This window comes from Macaca fascicularis, chromosome 6 (assembly GCF_037993035.2).
Source record: "Macaca fascicularis isolate 582-1 chromosome 6, T2T-MFA8v1.1".
Lineage (NCBI taxonomy): Eukaryota > Metazoa > Chordata > Mammalia > Primates > Cercopithecidae > Macaca > Macaca fascicularis.
In genome coordinates, this window is record NC_088380.1 from 15,063,682 (window position 1) to 15,077,229 (window position 13,548).

Sequence of the window (13,548 nt, forward strand, 5' to 3'; positions counted from 1 at the left end):
ATCAGTGGGCTTAGAGCAAGCAGGCATGAGTTTTAGGAGGTCATTGTGTGACTAGGAAGTTGTCACTCTGGCATATCTGCACAGTCCATATGAGGTGCGAGTGTCGGCAGGGCCAGTTAAGCAGGTTTTATGTGGCTGACCCTTAGAGGAGTGATCACCAGAAGGAAGTTCTGTGAAGCAGAGATCGGGACCGACCACAATAAGGGCCTGGGAGGACATGCTCCTGGTATGAGAAAGTCCAACTTCTCTGGGTTCAGAGTGATGTCAAGGCAACGTAAAATAATAAGAACTCACAGCAGTGTAGAAGCAGAGCTGCTCTGATGGAAGTGGGGGCTGTGGCCCTGGGATGCCCTCTCAGAACCATAGGGTGCAGCAGAACATAGAAAACCTGCCCTGGAATTGGCAACAGTGATGACCACTGTGAGCTAGATCTGATTTTTATCAAAAAGGTTTGTATAGGTTTATCTTCTTCAAAAGCAGTCTGGAGCATCTCATGATTTTGTCTGATATAATCCAAAAAACCCACAAAGTAAATTGCTAGTAGAATTTGGATTCCTAGGTTTACGTGATGGACAAAAGACAAAATGTTCTCTGTCAGAGCCAATGGGGAACACTGATCTTAGTGAAGTCGTCTGTTCCTGCCAAGATGAGTGTGTTCTGTTATATTCCTAGAATGCTGGACTGAATTCTTTTTTTAAAAATTGACAGTAAATAGGGTGTTTGTTTATCAGCCCAGAATTACTGAGCTTCTCATTCTCCGATGCAAGTCGGACCTCATTTCATGAGACCTTTGTCCCCATCATGAGACCCGCGAGTCTGTTCTCTACACATCATTTCCGCAGCCCACTCGTTGGTAGGAAAGACCAATGCCCTGACCTCACTGTCCTTGGGAATTGCTTCAGATGGAGGACAGAGTCCAGTATTTGGAAGGTTATTTCGTGGCACATCTTTTAGTCCCAGACTGGCCTTTTCTCACTTGGTTTTGCAGAAGGATTCACGATACTTAATGTTCTAGTTTCTAGGACAGGAGTAAGTAGATTTAAAATATTACTCTGCTGCAGTGATTTCATTTTCAATATCCTAGTTTAAGTGATTAGTTTTTTTCTCATTATACTTTTTGGGGTCACTAAATAATAGATCCTAGGACTTAGAGTGGTTAGAATGACAAGACCAGAGAATAAAAAGAATTTATCATTTTATTTTGTTCAAGGCCCTATGTATTGGCATTCAGCAAATATTTCTTGGCATGTAGTAAAAAGAAATAAGATAAATGACATGTTCAGGCATCTGGTACCTAATAGCATTTCTCCCCGAGACCCCACCTATGGCCATTGAGGTTAAAGAAATAAAGTTTGAGCTTGGAAACACTTTGTTAGAGTAATATTGATCATTTTTTAAATTTTATTTTACTTTTTAATAAAGTAATCAAGGGGATTGTCTGGTGAATTTACATGAGGCTGCCACCTGAAGGGAAAGTCGAATCATAGTTGCTCAAGTGTGCGGGAAAGGGGCCTGCATTCAGGGTGTTTCCAGACCGTTTGAGATCACCATCAAGCCCCACATCCCGTTCTTATAAGACAAACTCCTAGAGGTCTGCTCTGGATTTACCCTAGACATGAGTTCAAAAGTTTATTCTTTTTAAAAAAAGTAAATTTTTTGAATGAAATTGCTAAAGAACTAAGTGGAAAAGTTAGCTTTGGAAGATTCCTTTTTTGGAAGTTGGTCTAAGAAGCAAGGCTAACTTGTTTGCTCGGGTAGTTTACAGATAAATGGGTGCCTGGGAGTCTGGAAATGACCCCCCTATCCAGGAAGGGGCTCTGGAGTCTCCAGTTCATTATTCCAGATAGAGTTACTGGTGCCACGACTCATCTCCTGTGTGTGGAGAATTCCTTGGCTGGTACCCACATCCTCTGAGCCCCAGCACAGCCCTGGCCCCTAAAGCGCATGGCTGATTAGGATTCCCCAGCAGCTTGAACAGAACTAAGTCTCTATCGTGGAGTTAGGAGTAGTGAAATTAGCATGACTTCACATCTGTTATAGCATAATAGGGAGGGCTTATGTGAACTGGGAATACAGCAAATTATATTTGTATCCAACGAGAGAGGAAGAATAAATCACTACCAGAAAAGTATAGGTTTGCCAAAAACAACAACAACAACAACAAAAAAACCCACAAAAGCATAATTTTACCCTAGCAGTCCACTAGGGTATGAAAATGTTAAGAAAACTCCCTATGAGTTACTCTTATCTGTGAAGATATTTTATCAGTTTCTCTTGACCTCATCTGATGTGTTGTCCCTAAACTTCACTCCTGAGCTCAGAAATCCCTGAAGGGTCTCTCCTGCCAGTTCCACCGTCACCTCCCTGGCCCTGCTCCTGGGAGGCTCTTTCTTACCGAGGACCACAGCCTGCCATGCAGCGACGCTCTCCCTGGTATTCTCATGGTGGTTAACCGTCTTGAAGGAATGACACTCCAGACTCAGTTTCTTAGACAGGCCTGGAGAATTTTCTTAATGCTACTTGCTGAGAGCATCGGTCCTTAGTAGGCTCTAAAGAACAGAAAGGATGAAATGTCGTCTCATGAGAACAGAACCACAGGGGATGCCTCTCCGTTCTGGAGACCTGCATTCGGGATTAAACGGTGTAGGAGACTTGCCAATAAGTCAGAATTTGGAATTTGGAGAGGACATACCCATACAGCCTTACCAAAAAGAAGGTGCCCTTTTGCTCCCCATGTGTGCCTGCGTTTGTGGGTGCTCTGCTTTTGTGAGGTTTTCTCTTGGCCATCTCCCTCCTTATGCCTCTCCAGTAGAACAGTTGAGGGTCAGTAGATGACTCAAAAATACCTTTTGAAAATCAGGGACTCCATCCTTTCCCTAGCCAGTTTGCAAAATGCCCTGTCCCTCTGAACTGGACTTAACCAGCAACCCCATCTCCGGTGACAGTAATTTTCTTGAGTCTCAAAGGTCTTTCTGCCCTATGTAGTTTAAGTTTAAGCAGCCTCTGATAGCGCAGGCAGATGGATCTGGCAAGGGAAGTCACTTAACGACATTCTGCCTGTTTGACTTAATTTATGATGTCTGTTATTGGTTAGTTGTTATCATAAAATTTGGTTTCATTTCAGAAACTGGGTGGGGGGATGTTTTTGACTCGGCCTCTTGGAGAATTCTGAAGGCAAAAGTTATCTGCCAGGGCTGTTAGTAATTCTCAGATGAGGCACACAAGGTTTAGGGAGAGTCTGAAGGGGGGCCCTAGAGACGCCCTCTTTCCAGGGAGCACTGTCAGCAGAGCGGGGTTAGCCGGGCCACGGCCATGAGCCACAGACCCCAGCAGCACGTTTCCTACTTAGAAAACATCAGTTTTAAAATATGCCTTCTCTTTGTTCCAGAAGTGAGTTTAGTACTGATTCTTGCTGATCTCCATGGTACTTTTAGCCTGATACAATGATCTTATGAAAATATAATTTGGATTCCAAAGAAATCAAGCGCTTTCCAGATTCTTATCTCATCTGTTCTGAGTGCATCTCCCTGCGGTAGGGAGGAGAGCGCTGAGCCAGGCCCGGGGCACTGTAGAGATCCAGGCCCTCTGCAAGGCCTCCCAGCAGCAGAGGGCCACAGCCAGACACGGAACATGCATTTAATCATCTGTCATTTTCCAGGCCTTGTTATTTCATGCAAGAGCTGAACTTGGAGCTCAGTATTTCTACTAAAGATGCATCTTTAAAAAATGTTTTCCCTGTCTTTCCCTTATTAGTCTGTGATCTATAATCATTTAACTAAAATCCATATTACAAAGGAAATAGAAAACATGGGACTCGAGCTGTGTTGTAGAGCAAAGCATCTTGAGGCCAACATGGAGAAATGGCTGAGCTGAGCTGAGGTATCCTGTGGAAAAGCCGGCCCGAGCCAGCAGGGCCCAGGTGTGAGCTGTCTTTCGAATCTAAAGCCATATGGTTCTTATTTCTAATGAGTGAGAAATTCCATTGAGACTGATAACTTCGTGTGGAACCCGCTTCCCAAGCTTATAACCATGAGTATATGGATTCACGTATTTAAAAACATAACTGGTTTCAGTCACACTTTTTTTTTTTTTTTTTTTTTAATTCCTGAGGCAGGGTCTCACTCTGTCACCCAGGCTGGAGTGCAGTGGTGTGATCAGCGTCACTGTAGTCTTGAACTCCTGGGCTCAAGTGATCCTTGCCTGGCCCCCCAGGTAGCTAGGACTATAAGTGTACACTACTATGTCTGGCTAGTTTTGTTTTATTTTTGTAGAGACAGGGTTGCACTGTGTTTCCCAGGCTGTTCTCAAACTCCTGACCTCAAGCAATTCTCCTGCCTCAGCCTCTCAAAACACTGGGATTATAGTTGTGAGCCCCACTGTATCCAGCCAGTTTCAGTTATTCTTGATGAAGCCTTAGCACTGTGTTGGAGACGTGAGGTTCTATGTATTATTTTTTCTTTTCTTTCTTTTTTTGAGATGGAGTCTCACTCTGTCTCCCAGGCTGGAGTACAGTGGCACGACCTTTGCCCACTGCAACCTCCACCTCCCAGGTTCAAGTGATTCTCCTGCCTCAGCCTCCCGAGTAGCTGAGATCACAGGCACGTACCACCACACCAGCTAATTTTTGTATTTTCAGTAGAGACGGGGTTTTGCCATGTTGGCCAGGCTGATCTCGAACTCCTAACCCCAGGTGATCCACCCGCCTCGGCCTCCCAAAGTGCTGGGATTACAGGCATGAGCCACCGTGCCCAGCCGAGGTTCTGTGTCTTTTAAAATTTAGAAAAGCAGTCAGCTCTTTCTGTCAAGTGACGTTCTGCACTCCAGGAACTTGGTTGGACTTACATAAATTGCAGCGACAAGGTAGTATGTAAAGTAGCTAATGCCAATACATTTTGAAATATGGCCTAATTCAGCGTCTTGAGTAAGGGTATGTATCTATCTACCTAATGATGCTTGCATTCAGCCTCCTGAGGTTGTCTTGCAATCCCGCATTCTGCCTCTATTCCCCGCATGGAAGGCGTAGGGCGGCGCGGCCAGGCACAAAGGTGCCCCACACCTTCCCTTCTGACTGGAGCTGCTCAGAGAGGAGGCTCTCTGCCTCCTGGCCAGCCCAGGGCTCCGAGTTTCCCAGGACCTCAGGTAAGTTTGCCCCATGTAAGCATGAAATTGAGTCATTTAATTCAGAAGCCTTTTCCACAGGATAGTGCTGGTTTTAACATCCTTTATAAAGAGCACTCCCAGCCGCAATTGACCTTCCTCTGCTCAGAGTGTACATGGCAGTGGCATAGCATGTACAGCACACCTAAGAGCAGGCGATCAAAAGCGAGGATGTACCTACCAGCAAACCTCTGGCCGCTGCCTTAGCAGCTGGTGGTCTTAGGCAAGTCACCTCACCTCTCTGAGCCTCAGTTTCCTCATCTGTAAATGAAGATAATAGTACTGCTCACGTATAACATATTTAGATCAGTGTCTCCCATGTTCTAAGCATTGAATAAATATTCAGTTTCTGCATCTCCATTATACAGATGGCTTCCTCCTGCCTCACTCGGGCTGTTGGCCGGCATTGCTGCTGTTGAAGGTTACTGTCAATTTCAGCCTCCGCTTCTTTCATCTGCACACTCGTGGGGCTACAGTGGCTCTAGCTGTTGATTGTATTGTACTCGTTAGGAACTGGAAGCTGTCCTAAGAATGAAATGCTGTACTTCAGTGCCTGGCCTGATGAATTGTGGTGGCTCAACTGCAAAATCCTGTGTGTGGAATGGGCAGTTACTGCAGAAGCAGGAGAGTCTTGCGTAAAGCACCTTTCCAGCTGTTCATCATTCATCCTAGCTGCACGCGTATACGGTGACCTCATACGCAAAGGGTGGGTTCGTGTATTCTCAGATATGTATTGGTCACCCACTGTGTGCCATCCCCATGATAGGTGTTCAGCGCACAAGAATGAATGAAGGAGACAGAGCCCCACTCCCCTGGTGAGCTCTGAGTGATAGATTCGGTGTGACATCTGCTTCCTTCTTTTACTCATCTTTGTTTTCTGGTTTTCTAAGTGATGTGGCTTTTTGTAGTAGTTTTTAGATGAGTTTTTTAAGTTCTCACATAAAACCACAAACTGAATGTCGTCTTTGATCATTTCAGTTACCTAATCAGAAAAGCAAAATTCCCCCGGCAGAAGTAGAAAGCCTCAGTTCTAAGAAAAGACAGATTTTGTTTAAAGTTTGGTTCGAAATGTTACAAGTTAAGTGTTTGTAAAATAGTAGAGCACTGAAAAATGCTTTTTAATGTGAATTTTACACAACATGATCAAAGTTACAGTTGGAGACAGTGATAAAGTTATGATTCAGACTCAAAGCAGGTGTTTATTCTGGTTGCTCTCCTGGCGAGGGCCCAGTCAGCTGGTTAGCATTAGCTGGTTGAGGTCAGCTAGTTAATGTTAGATCTCAGATCACTGTCCCTCCATGAAAGACAAAAAGAGGTGTTTCAAATTAAGTTTCCTGAATAAAAATTGCTTTGGTCACTCAGGAAATACAGCCAACAGGTTTCTTGGGTTAAATTGTCCTAAGAAGCTTCTTGCTTCCCAGAGCCTAGGGGAGTACACTGAGGCAGGTGTTTTTCAACTGTTCGCTTCTTCCCCACGCTCGTTCCCTTCCCCACTTCATAGCCAAAAAGCGTTTACCTGGCACGCCTCGGGGCTGCCTGTAGGGCCTGCACAGCACCTCTGGCATTTCTTACTGGGATATGCTAAAAGCAGGAATACAACGTTGGTCCAGGTGAGCTTCTGTGAACCCTTGAAGCCTAATGCATGGGAGCTGTCCTGTCTCTGATTTGCCTAACCTTTTTAGTTGTATCTTCTAAATGCAGCCTTTTTTCATCTATTTCATTCCAATGCATGTATGTAACATAACACACTCAAGTCTTCCAAGATCAATTTTCACATCAGAAAAGCAGTGTGTGAGCAGGTGAGTAGACAGTGGAGGGACTGGCACCCTCAAACACTGTCCTCACTCATTCTTTTGCAGGTACAGTGTTGAGTATGGTAAGCTGCTGGTTTTGAAAATGTTTTTTCTCACGGATTTTTGTTGTTCTTATTTATTTTAATTGTGGTTAAAAAAATGCAATATAAAGTTTACCGTCTTAACCATTTTTAGGTCCTCACAGGTTTCTTTCTGTGCCCCTAGTGTATCAGAGCCTATCACAATCGTCCTCCTCTTTTAAACTCTTAAGTGGCAGGTTTTAGTGAACGCTTCTTGGAATTTGGCCTTATGTAAAGCGGCTTTGGCGTTGGCGTGAGCACGGAGGGCCTGTTGTTCACGTTAGAACGGCTGCTGATCAGCCCCGGTCTCTGTGAGGTTGCCCTGTGGAGAAGCTTGGGTGGGTGAGAGCCTGGGGCATAATAGCATTTATTAGGGAAATTGTTCTGGCTGCCTATAGTTGCCCTTTTTTGGTAACCATTGCTAGTAATAGCACTGTACTCTCCAATTCCCTCTAACCAAGTAATCGTTTTTTGGCCTACTCCGTGTGAAACCTTCACAGAACCGCAAGACCCTTTTGTGAGGTGTCTGAATGACTGAACTCTAGTGGGCTGTAGGATGTGATGGTTCACGGGAGTTAATACACTTTGTTCTTTAGGGGAAAATGGCTTTTATTAGGCTACATTCCCCTTTTGCTTTTGAATTGCTCTCAGAAAATTGGTCAGAACCCACCTGCAATTGATCTTTACCACATTAGACTCTTGCTCTTGAAGTGGAATTGTTTGCAGCGAAGACTGCGTCACCCACCACACAGTCCTAGAGAGCCCCTCTTCCTCAGGCAGAGCTTGCCCCAGAACTCATCGTGGAGCGTGGTGATTCAAACCAGGTGTCGCCACTGTCTATCGAGAGCCGTATGTTCCTGAGCCATACAGGCCTTGTTGTAGTGTCCAGGGCGGGGGTGTTCTGAGGGGCAAAGGAAGACGTGGCAGCTCGCAGTGTGAAAAGTCCCCGGCCACGGCTCTTGTTAGTTACAGCCATTAACTGCGTTCGTGCAGGACGATGATATGACATGGTTTCTTTGGAAAACATGAAAAGTAGAGTTCTGTTCTGTGTGGTAATTGTTGAAGGTTCACATGCTTGCAACCAGAGATGAGTATTTCATTCTCTCGGGTGAAACACAGTAAGTTGTTTATTTTCAGTCATTCTGGAAAGAATTCAGGAAAGGAACCAATTTGATTTTGCTAGTTGTCCGTATGTCTGGGCCTAAAGAGGGACATGGTGTAGTCTTTGGAGGAAGCACATCAGTGGTGGGTCCCTGGCCCCTGGTCCAGTTAAGGCTGTTTTGTTGTCATGCTTGTTAGTCACCACATTCATTTTTTTAATAGTGAAAAGCTGGAAGGTTTTTAAAAAAATCTATCTTCTGATATGAATCTCACAAGTGTTAATGTGAGTCATGGAAAGTGAGATTTTCACAAATTGCAATCCTAAATTCAATGCATGTGGTGGGAGCCCATGATAGAAACGCACTAACTATATAGAAGCAACAAAGATACTGTGAGAACTCGCACAGAATAAAGTTAGAAAGAGAAGGAAATTTTTAAACTAGATAAAAAAATGGTAACTCTTTCAACGGGGGGTAGAAATTCTCTGAAAGCCAAGACCTCCGTCAGACGTAACCTACAAGATAGTGGCTGAATGTTTTCTAGTTTGGAGTTTAATTTTTCTTAAAAAGCAGTGACGATTTGCATTGCTTCCTCAAAGTAGTTATTACAAGTCTTTTGTACACAAAAAAGTTTTGTTTTTTTTTTTTAAATTAGCAAACCTGGTTTCAAAGATGTTTTGTAGCAAGAAGTTAAAAATACTGAAATGTGAGCATTGAGGCACATCCACAGGACAGCTCTTCTCTGGACTGGAAAACACCCATTTAATCCTCCCCGTAGTGGTGTGGGTCCTCTCTTTTTGGGTAAAGCCACTTGATTTACTGGGAGATAGGAAGATTTTTAAAATAATTGTAGTGCCGTTTGAAATATTATTCTGTTGTTGGATTTTCTTAACAAGTTCTCAAAAGCCTTTAAAAAGGAATTTTAACTCTGTATATGATTCTTTGGCAGAACATGCTTGATTTTTATTTCTTATGTCCGGTCAAGTACACAGATGTTTCCAATAGTTTTTGATTGCTCTTTAAGGGCCTAAGAAATCAGTGCCAGAAATAAAGTCTAGCTTAATCCTCCTTCCTGGGCAGCCCCTCTCTCCCCTTCCCACCCTTCCCCCACCCGCAGCGCATGGCTTTGAGCCGTCTGGAAAATTAATAGGACTCTGGAGAATGAGGCAGCCAGAGGGCAGGTGATGAGACAGTGCACTTCCCAGCGTCTGGGAGTGGGGGCTGCTGGAAGAATGTCAGGGAAGCCCAGTGGGTTTCTGCTGGGAGCTTCTCACATGCACTCAGTGAAGCAGCAGGTGGCATCACTGGGGAGCTCTAGCCAGACCCAGAGGCCTGGGAAGGGCGGGTCCAGGGGACCATGGCAATCTGGACCCTCCTTCGGGGTCTGCAGACCAGTCCTGTGTTCCTGGAACAGGAAGCACCCCAGCTGTAAGTCACAGGACTAACCACTCCATGAGTGTGGTTCTGCAAGGAAAGTTCTTTTCCAGGCTGGGCCTCTACCTTTGAGCTTTTAACATTAGCATCTTTGATTGTTCAGAGACCTGTAACATTTAGCATGGGTTTTCCACGGAGAAGCTTGTAAGATTGAGAAGGAGTTTTATGAAAACTTTCCTTGTGGCCTCGCAAAGCTGATTCACTTTGTCGATACTGTGCTTCATGATGGGAGAGTTCGGTTTTGTTTTGATCTTTGTGGTTGTCTAGTGGACATGTGTTTCTTATTCTGAATATCTGAACTTTCTCTTAAAAGATAGCCTCCTACAGCAGGAGGGTAATCAACAGCACAGAGCATGGCAGAGGCTCCCAGAGGTCCTCAGCACAAGGGGGCGGCCCCAGAACACAGCGCGAGTGTGAGCCATCCGAGGATGCAGACTCCTGGGTCTCTGGGTGTGGGCTTGTGCCTAGTGGAATGTTTCCCAGCAGGAGGCTGGGCCATTCCCTCCTCGCCTTCTCTCACTCCCACAGCCGGCCCCATAGCCCGCAGCACACTCTTGTGTGCCTTTGGTTTGTTTGGGCTACTGCCCTTTAGCAGGAGGCAACGGAGGAGAGCTGAGCGGCTGCAGGCTAAGCGCAGGCAGAGTGAGCTCCTGAAGCCAGTGAGGAAAATCCAGGCTTCATTTCGGGTTTTCAGATGCAGTGCCTTCATTTTTAGAGCTATGTGTCTTTTCTGTTTCATTTCACAAATATTTGAATGCTGGCTGGATGCAGAGCACGGTGCGAGGCAGGCTGAGAAGTCCCACTCCTAACTGCTTCTCTAAGCCACATGCCTACCACCACCATTGGCACTGGGGGACTCAGGGTGACTATGCCCAGCCCCATCTCCGCCCTCCTAGTCCAGAAATGGAAAGTTCACAGAAGAGTGGGGTGAACCTGCTTCTGGTGATGAGGGCAGACACACACATGTGTAACTCCAGGCACGGCTCACGTCAGAATTGAGGTGCCATGGAGGACAGGCACGAGAGGGACCTCTCAGAGCCAGTGGGGAGCTTAGAATAGAGGGGACGTGGGGGCTTTCAGCAAAAGGGATGGTATGGGGCACTTACAGGCAGGACCCCTCAGGAGGAAGAAGGAGGTGCTTCTGGCCGCTGGGGGGACTTTTGCATCCTATGCTAAGGCCTTTGTGTGTGAGGGTTTTGCCTAAGAGGATGATGTGTTTTTAGAAGGTCTCCTGCCAGCAGTGTTTAGATGGCTTGGAAGGAGAACCTGGAGTCCGTCAGGGAGGCCGCTTAGGAGCCCCTGTGGGATCCAGTGAAGTGATTGGTATGGGAGTGCGGAGAAAGGAAGTGATCGGAGAGCTGCCCAACGTCTGCTCCACAGCATTTGGAGGGAGGAGAGTGGGGTTTGTTTAGCTTGAGTGACTTGATGGTGATACTGTTACCCAAAAGGCAACACCAGAAGAAAAAGAGAGTTGGGAGTGGGAGGGCATCATGAGTCATGTCCTAGACTCTGCACTGGGGGGACAGGGAAGCATCCAGTTGCTCAGCAGGGACCGGAAGCCGTCCGCGGTTGGGACGCGAGCGTGGGAGGAGTCAGCTTGAGGGTGTGGTTGAAGAGCCCATGCAGGGGGACAGTGGAGAAACAGCAGAGAGAACCTGGGACAGTGCAGAGACCAGGAGCTGCTCTCAGGATTCTTATGTAGAAAAAAAACGAAAAGATTCTTAGGTAGGAGGGATGTTAATGAGCACATGAGCCCTGTCCCCACGGAGTTTACAGTCTAAGGGAACACACACCAGGGCTCAGGCCATCTGAAGCAGACAGTCATGAGAAGACCATGCACTTGTTTTACCGGTGGAGGCCATGGGGTGTGTGTCGTTAGAGAGTTTATGGATGAGCTTCTAAGGCCCAGAAGAGTTTCAGCAGGCGTAGGTGGGAGTGAGCGTGGTAAAAGGAGAGAAGGAGGGAAAGGAACGTCAGGCTGGAGGAACCGAAGGCCAGAAAATCCAGGACCTCTGGGAAACGAGCCAATGTCTGCAGAGCCTGTGGTGGCTGCTGCATGTTGAGGCCTGGAGTAGGGGAGCCTAGAAGGAATCTGAGGGCAGACCACAGGGCCTCGGGAGTCACACCAAGGGGGGCCCTGGACAAGCAGGAGGGGGCGCTGGAAGGATTCTGAAGACAGGCAGGCATGCTTTGCTTCGGTTTCAGGGTCGTAGCACATTGCCTGTTCAGTCCCCTTCTTGTGGCTGCGTCCTTCCTGACCCAAGGGATGCTTAAAGAGCCTGCATACTCCAAAGCATGGGACACCCAACACTGGGTCGGAACAGAAATTTGGAGCAGAACTTTATCTCATTTTATCACCATATTTCATGATAATCCCCCAAATAGCCTTCAAACAGAGTTTCTTTCAGTTTGCTGTAAGTTAAAAGATGAGTGTATATATAATACCACTTTGTGAGGAAGGAAATAGAATGTCTAAGGTTCAAGAAATTTGGAAGCTCTTATGAAAAATCGTATTTTCATCTGGGGAGCACAGTGATCGCACAGCCTCGGAGCACTCAGCTCACTCCGGGGCAGGGGAGGCTCTCCACCCACCTCACGGAGTTCCCAGCTGTGCCTGAAGGCACCATGGCTCACACTGGCTGACCTGTGCTCTCTTCCTCTGTTCCCCTCAGCTCTCCGGTGGCTGTGAGCTGACAGTGGTGATCCACGACTTCACCGCTTGCAACAGCAACGAGCTGACCATCCGACGGGGCCAGACCGTGGAAGTTCTGGAGCGGCCGCACGACAAGCCTGACTGGTGTCTGGTGCGGACCACTGACCGCTCCCCAGCAGCCGAAGGCCTGGTCCCCTGTGGCTCACTGTGCATCGCCCACTCCAGAAGTAGCATGGAAATGGAGGGCATCTTCAACCACAAAGGTAGGAGTCAGGGCATGGGTGGCAGACGCCTACTGGAAGTGGCCCTGAAGCCTTCTGTCTCTGCGCCTCTGCTCCTGTCAGTGTTCATGAGCTTCCTTGTCAGCTGTGCTTCAGCACATGGTCACTGACTCTCTGGGCATTTCCAGTCCATCAGCACCTGAAGAGGAAATGAGGATTTCACCCATGATTCAGAAATAATGAGTGATCTCCTCACTTCCAGGGTGGTGTAGTGAGATACGACATCAGTTTAGAGAAGAACACTGATTTCGGAACATTCCAGTTGCTTCCTTCCTTTATCATCTGTACCTTCTTCTGTGTGTCATGACACCTCTTGGAGGCCATCCCCTGGCTCCAGAGGGTGAGTCATTCCAGGGAGCTAATGAAGCTGCAAGAGAAAACAGCTACTAATCAGCTCCCCTGATTAATTATAGGCCAAGCCATGTTCCGGATTTCTCAGGGCCTAAATGTGAGTTTACTGTTACCTCGGTAAGAAACAGGAAGAATTAGGCTGTGTTTCTCCAGAAATCTGAAGAGAAAGGCAGAGGATTTTCAGACTTTGGCCAAAAGCCAAAGGTGTCCACTTCCACGTCTGCTGATGCTGCCCATGCATGTGGAACAGCGGTGGGCTTCGCCGCGTGGAGGCTTTGCGTTTAGCGATCTGGGCCATGCTGGCTTTTAGCCTGTTGCCAGAATGTTTCTAAAGTTGCCTCAGTATAAGTCCTTGAATTTGAGTTGAAAATAAAGCACAACTTTTCCTGAAATCAGTCTGTTCTGCAGAGGAGCCCTGGTGAACTTAAGCCTGCCTCAAATAACACTTGTTCTGAAGGATTTCTTCTGCACGTGCCTCTCCTGTGGTGTGTTCCTTACTTCCTGGTGTTCGCAGTTGCAGGCTAGCCAAGGCGAAAGAACTAAGCATTCATCACACTTGGCTTTGTCCGGAAAACTTCTGGTGGAGGTTGGGTTTTGAATGTTGCTATGTTGTACCATTTTGCTTTTCCTCTATGGTACTCTCTGACATTCTTGTACCTGGAAAGTCACTCTCTGCCCCTCACAAACCCTCTAATGCCT

At 46.7% G+C, this 13,548-nt stretch overlaps 1 protein-coding gene across 5 annotated transcripts in view; it reads left to right on the forward strand.

Moving 5' to 3' along the window:
- The window catches only part of TRIO (trio Rho guanine nucleotide exchange factor), a 366,877-nt gene that overhangs the window by 264,001 nt on the left and 89,328 nt on the right, over positions 1 to 13,548 (forward strand). For all 5 annotated transcript variants that reach the window (XM_045394729.2, XM_045394733.3, XM_065546102.2 and 2 more), the window contains exon 34: positions 12,237 to 12,480. In XM_045394729.2, the coding sequence (XP_045250664.2) occupies positions 12,237 to 12,480 (244 nt within the window). The remainder of the gene's footprint in view (positions 1 to 12,236; positions 12,481 to 13,548) is intronic.